Source organism: Acanthochromis polyacanthus, chromosome 10, assembly GCF_021347895.1.
Source record: "Acanthochromis polyacanthus isolate Apoly-LR-REF ecotype Palm Island chromosome 10, KAUST_Apoly_ChrSc, whole genome shotgun sequence".
NCBI classification, from domain to species: domain Eukaryota; kingdom Metazoa; phylum Chordata; class Actinopteri; family Pomacentridae; genus Acanthochromis; species Acanthochromis polyacanthus.
The window spans coordinates 14,120,519-14,129,784 of NC_067122.1; the positions used below are offsets into that span (position 1 = coordinate 14,120,519).

At 43.0% G+C, this 9,266-nt stretch overlaps 1 protein-coding gene across 1 annotated transcript in view; it reads left to right on the forward strand.

The window, feature by feature from the left end:
• The window catches only part of tnmd (tenomodulin), a 60,600-nt gene extending 51,741 nt beyond the window's left edge, over nucleotides 1-8,859 (forward strand). Inside the window, exons 5-7 of the mRNA XM_051954779.1 lie at nucleotides 373-535; nucleotides 3,870-3,964; nucleotides 8,171-8,859. Of these exons, the coding sequence (XP_051810739.1) occupies nucleotides 373-535; nucleotides 3,870-3,964; nucleotides 8,171-8,380 (468 nt within the window). The 3' untranslated portion in view covers nucleotides 8,381-8,859. The remainder of the gene's footprint in view (nucleotides 1-372; nucleotides 536-3,869; nucleotides 3,965-8,170) is intronic.
• The last annotated feature ends 407 nt before the right edge of the window (nucleotides 8,860-9,266 follow it).

Sequence of the window (9,266 nt, forward strand, 5' to 3'; positions counted from 1 at the left end):
CTGTCACATTAAACGATATTGCAGCCACACTCAGAGTAATGAAGACCACTTCTAAAGTCATTTAAAAGTCAAATCATCACTGTCTGTGAATTTCAATGATGTATAATAGAAGGAGCATGCCGGAGGCTCGAGAAAAGGGGTGAGGGAGCGAGAGAGGAGGGAGTCGGGGCAGTGGGAGTCAGGAAGTTGCTGTCCTCTCAGCAGACAGAAAGGTGACAGATAAAATGACGAGGCTGGAGCCGCTGTGTGGCTCAGGGGAGGAGAGTGCAAATGCAGGACTGCACTTTGTGTGGGGCCCAGACATTTTAGAAAGCCGACATGCACTGTAACGTGTATACATAATGTGTATGTGTATGTATGTCTGTTTTCTAGCAGGTGGATGGCACTGAGGCCATGGATCTGAAGGTGGAGGACTCCCAAGTGTGGGTTCCTGCCGAGGAGCCCATCGTTAACCCGGCCTTCCTCCTCGACTCCAAGATCTGGGAGATTTGCCAGCAGCTGCCCATCCACTGGATTCATCCCTCCCCCCTGAGCGGTGAGAGCAGGGGGCATCTCTGCCTATAAATGCGGACTATTAACACTCTCACTGGAGGGCATCCCCACAGGCCACATGCAGGTCCACAGAGACAGCATGATTTCTCAAACTTATGAGCAGCCGGCCCAGACTGCTCTCTGTGTGCTTGGAAATCGGATGGTCAGTGCTAGAAGGAATGTTCAGATCCTTTACTTCTGTACAATTATCAAGGTCACAATGTGAAATTACTGCACATAAGTAAAAGTAAAATATAAGGTAAAAGGCTTACATTCAAAGAAAGTCAAATTGCTGTATTCGTACAACACACTGTAAACATTTTAATTCGTACAACACACTGTAAACATTTTAATGCTTTACAATTATTATTTGTTTAATTTTGCTGATTTTTTTCCATATGCTTTTTTAGGCAAATGCAAAAAAAAAAAAAAAAAAATCAATAAAACATACAAAACAGGCTGAGAATTTACACATCTAATGTAAAAAAAAACAAAAAACAATTGCAGCATATAATGGTGAATAGCCATAAAATTTTCATTATTTTAGAAAAAAAATATTTTAGACATTATAAAGCAATGTATCATGGCTTCATAAATATTTCATTTTGATTTTGTAGTTAGAAGTGTTAAATTCATGTTAAATGCTGTAAATAATTATAACATTTATGATGGTTATCAGGAAGATTTTGTGCAGACAAAATGTTGAACGAATATGTTTTTATCAATGTTTGAATTCTGTCAATCATTATTATAACTGATATATGCAAATATTCTTCATTCAACATTAAATAGCAAAAACTAAACATGGGCCCGTGGGAAACAAGGAAAATTATGAATAAGGAAAAAAATTGCATTTTCATTTTGAACAATTGCTACCAGAATGGTTATTTTCAGTTATTTTATTGTATTTTTTGGCACCCCAGCTGCCAATTTTTGCATTTATATATATTATCGTGCCGACTTATGAGTCAAACGCGCCACCAATGTCCTCCAACCATCCCGGTCCGACATGAGGCCAGCAAGCTCCTCCTTTATTGCGCCGGTGTGCAAACAAAGAGTTTTGAGGTAGGAAAGCTTTTTTAAGGTCGGCCTAGGTTCAAATAGTAGAAGATCTGAAATTAGCTGTTCTTTTGTGCGGAATGCGTGGCCAGCGAATTTCAACGTCCTCTTAGTGATGGTTTCGGCCAACGGCGGTATTAAGCCGTTGCCATAGAGATAAGAATTTCGGACGTGTGCTGTCCAGTCCACGTTGTGCACTATTCGAAGCAGGCGGGTATAGCAGCCGTTGACACGGTTTAGCATCTCCTGGTTTACCGTCCATGTTTCGCACCCATAAAGTTCGACCGTGGCCCGGAACAGTCGGAGTCTATGTTCGATTGGCAATGGGGACTTCCAGACATTTGTTAGCTTCTTGCAAGCCTTTGTACCAAGTGCCTTCCTAACGCTGATGTCCTTGTCACTTGTTCTGATCCATGAACCAAGACACTTAAAGTCCGGAACAGATTCGATGGGCGAGCCATCGCGGAGAGTGAGACTGAATGATGGAATTTGGCCGCAGACAAGCACCTTTGTCTTTTTAGAGCTGATGTTTAAGCCCACCTCGGCGGCAGCGTCTTCGAGTGCTTGTAGGAGTTCTTGAGCGTGCAGCACTTCTTCCGTGACGATGGCAATGTCATCCGCAAAGTCGAAATCGGTGACATGGATGGCGGGATGTCTCAATGACTTGCGTGGTTGCACTTCAAAACCGAGTTCCGGATCACGGAAAGCAATACGCAAAGCGTAATCGAGGACTATGATAAATAAATAGGGTGCTGCTGTGTCGCCTTGCAATACGCCGGTTGTAATAGCAAAGAAGTTTGTCTCCTCGTCTGTAGTGCGAACAATGGCTTGAGTGTCATGGTAGAGCAACTTCAGGGCAGTTACTACCTTGGTGGGTATTCCGTACGCAATCAGGATGGCAAACATGCGGGTGCGATCGATGCAGTCGAATGCCTTTTTAAAGTCGACGAAGATGGAGATTAGTCGCCGGTCACCACGTTGAGCCCCTTCGATCAGCCTGCGAAGGCAGAGTATTTGTTCGAGAGAGAGTATTTAGATTTTATTTTTGTAGTTATTTTTTACAGCGCACTCTAAAAGATTATCATCATTTATGTTTTAACGTACAAACTGGTCATGATGGAGCTGGTAAATTAATTAGATATTGTCTGCACTCTTCCAGTCTAGTTAAATGAGTTTAGCCTGTTCTGCCTTTTTCTTGCTAAAAGAACATTTTAGCAACAACCGAGGAAACCTTAATGCAGCTAAAATTGATATTGTGCTGAAAAGCAACTGTTTGGCTTTTGAAAGGAGTTGCTTGTCATAATGAATCTGCAGCTCCCCTCAACTTTACAGAGCTTTAAAATGAATTCCAGGTGGTTGTTTAGCAGTCAGGTTTACAATTTTTCTCTTTTCGTTCGCTCTCACTGCTCTCAAAGTATCTAAAAGCTCTTCGTAGCCCCTCTGCTCTGAACACCAAGCTGACAACAAGCAGGAGCTGGACATAATGGAGCATTTAGCTGCTAAAGAGCCAAAAAATCCCTTCAGTATTTAGTAGAGGCCAAAAACAGAGTTAAAAGAGAGAAAGTATTAGCCAAGTGATTAGTCCTTAACTCCTGGATGTGCAGTTCACTAAATCAGCTTAAATGGTGGTTTCAGTGTTGTGTCAGTCATTGCTGGTTTTCAGGAAAAGAGAAAGAAAAATTGCCACCTTATCCTAGAAAATTTATATAACCAGTTAGATTCTATTATCTCACCACATTACGGAGTTTTTAAACCTGCCTTGAACAATAAGCCTTTTAGGACATAATGGCAGACAAAAAAAATCCTGTTAAGATTACAATTTTTGCAGTGTGTGCAATGTGTGATGTGTCTTCAAAGTAACTGCAGCAATCAGATAAATGCAGTAAAACAGTATATTTCTCTCTGAAATAGTGGAACAGAAGTCTCAGTCTGAAGTAAAGACCAAATACTTACAAACGAACCAGAATAACTGTATCCTGCTACATCCTGTCTCTTAATTTGGTCATCTGGAGACTAGTTCTTTCAGGGATTTTCTCGGAAAGATGCCTCGGCTTAAGGAATTAGCATCTGTCTGTTGGTATCTTAAAAACGATAACACCAAAAAGCCTGGAATGAATTTCCAGGATATTTTTTTATTGAATGCTAGTGAGACACATCAAACCACTGGGAAAACAGAATGTGCACGCCAGTACTGAATCTAAGAGCTTTGTTATTTTTGCTTCAAACAGCACAAAACTGTTGCAAATCTGTCACATCTCCTCTCTTCTCTGTGCGTTCAGATGCTGAGGATGAAAATGTGGACACACCTGACGCAGAGGTCACAGGCCAGCGTTTCGCCCGCGAAGTCCTGGACCACGTTCCCGTAAATGACTATGTAAGTGGGGCCCTCTCTGCCACGTCACCCGGGGACCACACCACCAGATACAGTAAAGCCACTTCAATCAGCTCCAGCTCCTGCCTCGACTCTTTCTGCATATAAATCGCTCACTAATTGATGTTAAAACTGACTTTGTGCACCAGAGGGCATAGCAATTGCTCTATATATCTGTTTAAGTAAGGCCAGTTCATTGAAGACTCCCTTAATGTCTCTCCATTAATTGAGAGGAATATCCAGCCTTTCAAAGGCAGCAACTTGTGCCTTACAGCACCCGTTAGTGCCTTTTTTCCACTTCCTTTTTTCTGAGGCAGTGGAAAGCTCTGTACAAAGGAGCTCTCTCAAGGTCACTCATTGCTGCACAGATAAGTTACATTTATTAATAATGCTTTAATTATCAAAGCGTATAAAATGAATGGAAAGGCCAAGTGGCATATTTTGGTGTACTGCATGTAAACCACTCAATGCTGTGTGATTAATTAGCCTCGACTCTGAGGGAAAATCACATTGCTTAGTATATTACACAGGAATTAAGCACTTATATTGGCACAAAAATACTGCAGTTGCACACTAAAGATACCGGGAACATACACAGGTGTGAGTGTATCCGACATCCACACACACACACACATTCAGCACTTACAGGTGAATAGCCACTAAAGCTAAATTCAAGGATAATGAGTCAGGCTCGCTCTGCTCCTCAGAGCTGGGAGAAACGGTGAGAGACACGCAGAGAAATGAGACGTCCTATAATGTTGACATTTATCAGGCCCGTCCCAGAAACACCTCCCGCTCAACTCTTCAATTTCCCCCCAGCTCCTCTGTCTTCTCCCTCGTTGTCTGTGGCAGGAGATGCAGTGCTACGCAATTAAAACATACCAGGGGATGAAAAACTCAGCTCTCCTTTTGAAACATTCTGCCTCTATCAGCTGAGTAATGCATACCATTGCAATCCATTCCAGCAACACGTCCAGGCGCTGTTTGTGGGTCCAGTGATAACAAAGGCCTTTGTGGCCAAGCGCAGGGCAGGCAGCAGTCTGTAATTGGGAGTCTGAACTCCTGCTCATGCCAGTGGGATGCCACATGTGTTAGCCAAGCTTTCTTTTTTTATTTTTTTTTATTATTCCCCTCCGTCCAGAACTTATGTAAATATGCACACAGTCAGAAAACAAGCAAGCGCACACACACAGTCTGCTATTCACAGTTCCTCTTTCTACCTTCTAACTTTCTTCTGTCACATGTGCAGACACATAACAACATGCGTTCACCTCATCTGCATTTCATAAGTCTGAGTTTCAGTGCCACGTCTCCCCGCAGTGCACATTCATAAAGCAGAATAATCGACTGAGTCCTTGTGACAGTGGCTGACAGATATATGATGCTGAACTTTGCCATGGCTGCCATGTCAGATTGTAGTCTGTCTCAGAGGTGGCCCTGGAAATTTCGAACTGAATAACTACCATCTGACAAGCCTGAAAGGATTGTGCCAATGTCCTTGACCCACACAGCGAGAGCGAGCTTCCAATCTGAATTGACCTCACATACATTGAGATGTAAACATGTTTGTTGTGTGTATCTGCATGTTTGCATTGTGTGTTTAACTTGCACCACCCTTGCAAAGCTCTTGCTGCAACATTTCAGGTCAGGCTGGATGGCTCTTCATGCATTACAGAGGTGCAAAAAGGCTCAAGGAATTCAAATCCATGAATGCAGGAGCTGTTTGTGCCTCCAGAGAAATCTTTACACTGACGCTAAAGCTCCTTATCACTTTGGTAAACCAGCAGAGTTTACTGAAATACACGACTATCTGCTTATTCAATTACATCCAATTTCATTGTCATTCCAGCTCACTGTAGAGCACAGGGAGATGAAAATCTGAGATCAGGACACGCAGCAAAGCATTTCATATGTTGCACTGTCCTGTGTGTCTACATAAAAAAAAGCCTTTTTTGAATACAAAGCAGGGCTTGAAACAGAAATGTTATCTCTGCTGTTTTGATCCCACAATGAATGTGATGAGCTCTGCTATGAGATTTAATAACACATCCAGGCATGTGCTTCAAGCTCATGAAGAGCGGTGATCAGCGTGTGTGAAATAATACCAACAAGTGAGGAGATTAGAGGAGTCATGCTTTGATTCGTTACATCTTATTGAATGACTGACGCAGTTTTCTACTCTGCAGACTCATTCACATCCAGTGCTTCATATTATGCACAGAGGTGCCTGTGCATGTGTGCGAGCGTGTGTGTGTGTGTGTGTGTGTGTGTGTGTGTGTGTGTGTGTGTGTGTGTGTGTGTGTGTGTGTGCGTGAAAGTGTGCGTTTGCATGTGAGCCTGGGTGTGTGATGAAATCAGATGCAGCAAGGGGGTAATGGCTTTTACTCTTCATTAATGCTGCTTGTTTGTGAGTGACTGCCTCAGATTTCCCAAGGTGAACCATTCTTATCACCGCAGCTTCCCACTAGAGACAGCAACTCAAAGCCAGAGTGATTAATATGTACCCTCCGTTTTAAAAGGATAGCTCTGATTAATTGTCTTTAAGGTACAATGCTGCCTATTGGCTGTTTGTTTTGATAAACGCCAGCGTCATTTGAATAAAATATTTTCTTCATTTTCCGAGCCGGAGCTCCAGATTTTGTAACACCCCAGTTTGGGCTGTGAGGAGCAGATAAGATTATCGTTGGTCCATTGACAGCTTTCGTGTTGTTTCCATAACAGATTGTTGCCTGGAAGCTGATGACCTGAAACCTGACTGAAACAATAAATCATTAAAAGCCTACCCGTGCCTGTCATAGTAATAAATCAAACCCAGCTATCCCAGATATCATCTGTCGTACTCGTTCTATGTGTTTTAAATATGTTTCACCACTGTGTAATTTCACTCGGTTTATCATAGCTCACATCAAGTGCACGGCACACTTTTTTATCGGGGCATGTTTGTGGTGAATGTATTGCTGCTAGCTGCTGCAGCAAAGAAAACAAAAGCAATGTGTGCAAAACCACTGTGATTGACGACTCAGTGAGTTGTAGAGTAGATGCAAGAAATCCCCTAATTCCCGTACTTAATGTGGTAGGGGACTGGGGGGACTCAGCCATGTTCTCCTGTGGGTCCTGTCCTCTTAAACAATTCCCACACATTTTCTATTCCCAACCGTGGATGTGTTTTGTTCTGCACTATCGCGCGCTGCTGAGTCATTGTAAGCACTTGCAGAAAATTGTACTGGTTTGTTCTGAATGTGAAGTCAGCGCAGGCCGTTGACTCCTGGATCCGAGCGGTTTAACGAGACAGCGCTGGATTGTCTCCGAGGATTCATTTACTAAAAGAGATTGAAATGTGGTCAAATGCATACTGAGGGCAGTTGCTGCCTCAACTCACACCGTGAGTTAAGTGGCACTTCTCCGAACCCCATTTGGAGTTGCTCTTGATCAAAGGCATGGCACTCAGCCCCCACGAGTCTATGAGGGCACGAACCAACCAGCACAATGGAAAAATCCAAGGGCCATTAATTCTACCCAATTTACCTTTCGTTTGGGTTTCATTTGGCCCCTCTATAAATTCAGAGGCAGCCAGCAAGAGCAAATGAAAGAATCCTTGTTAGGCGATCATTACTCTGCTAATTGCTTTAGGAATGTGCCATGCACTTAAAGTCAAGGTCAGGAGGAGGGCGCCAAGACTGAGGAGCTCTAATTTGAATGCTCTATTGGAGGAGGGGCTGCCATTTTAGTGCAGAGTGTGTGCTTCGGTCGAGGGAGTTAAGAGGTCAGAGATGAAAGAAATAGCGTAATTATGCTGGTAACTACCAACGTTAGAGTCCCCACTGGTAGAGGGGCTGTGAATCCTGGATTCAGACGAGGGGAATTGTGCAGCTGCCAGTCGTGCTTCCTTTGCGAGAACAGAAAGGTCAAAGGTATTATATCATGTTTTATGCTCCTGTGGCTTAAATCAAGCCCACTCGCATTCGCCGCTATCATGATCTCTTTGTCACAGTCATCAAGCATGGCACAACTTTGCATTTTCGCAGACATCAATTCTGATCCTTCCACTCGCGTTTGGTTTTTACATATATTCTGCCGCCCTGCAACCAAAGCAGCCTCATCAATTCACGTCACCCGCCTCCTCTACCTCTTCTTGTGCCCTTGCCTCAGGAGGACTGGCATTTGTCATGTGTGTGATTGTAACCCTGCCCACTCGTGTGTCCTCTGCAGAGAGATGTTGGAATCGAGCTGGATAACCGTCTGGATGACCGTGGCTACTGCTGCCAGCACTGTCGCCGTGGTTACCGCTTCTGCCGCCGCTACCACGAGCCCCTGGGTGGCTTCAACCCCTGGCCATACTACTACCAAGGAGGCCGGGTCATCTGTCAGATTGTCATGCCGTGCAACTGGTGGATCGCCCGCATGCTGGGGAGGATCTGAGTCAGCCGTGTGCTGTCTGAGAGTTAAAGTGTTTAGGTTGTTGTAGGTGCAAATTCGCCTCTTGATAAATATCCCTGACCACTTGTAAGACCAAAGCAATCCATTGCACACAATCATTAGCTGAAGTATGAGTCAATCTTCACAGTTCAAATGGCATTTGAATCATTCTGATGCTTTCTTAAAAGGCAATAGCTTTAGTCAGCTGTCTAATTTTCTCTCATTTGGTCTCCTTTCTATTTGAGCCTGTTCAATGAGTGCAATTTAGTTTGCAAGATGTCACCAGAAATTGATTCACTCTCTTAAAAAAAAAAGACAGCTTCAGCACCGTCTGTCTTTACTTTGCCCATTTCATTTTTACTTAATGAGTTAAAAATAGTTGTTATAGTATGACTGTAATGTATAAAAACGGTATAACAGAAAGTAATGATATGCAGTAATCTGAGTGGTGCTAAATACGCATTCACCAAGCACTTTATTAAGAACACCAGTGAAATCTAATGCAACCCAACACAGTAGCTCTGCCATAAACTTTTATGAAGCTTCTACAGGTTTTGTTGACATTGTCAGAAAGGTGACATTCCTACTATATATTTTTTTATTGAGGTCATAGTTGGCAGTGCACCGGATCACATTATACTGAACAGTGTTCCTAATATTTTGTCCACTCCATGAATATTTAAATATTTGGATTATTTTTCAATATAAAACAGTCATGTACGCCAGCACCTCCCACAGTGACCTCATTAATAGACATAAAGTAGAATGATCACCCTTCTGACAATGTCAACAAAAACTGAAAATACAGAAGCTTCGTAAAAGTGCAATTTATGGCAGAGCTGTTGTATTGGATTGCGTTAGATTGCACAGGTGTTCCCAATAAAGCGCT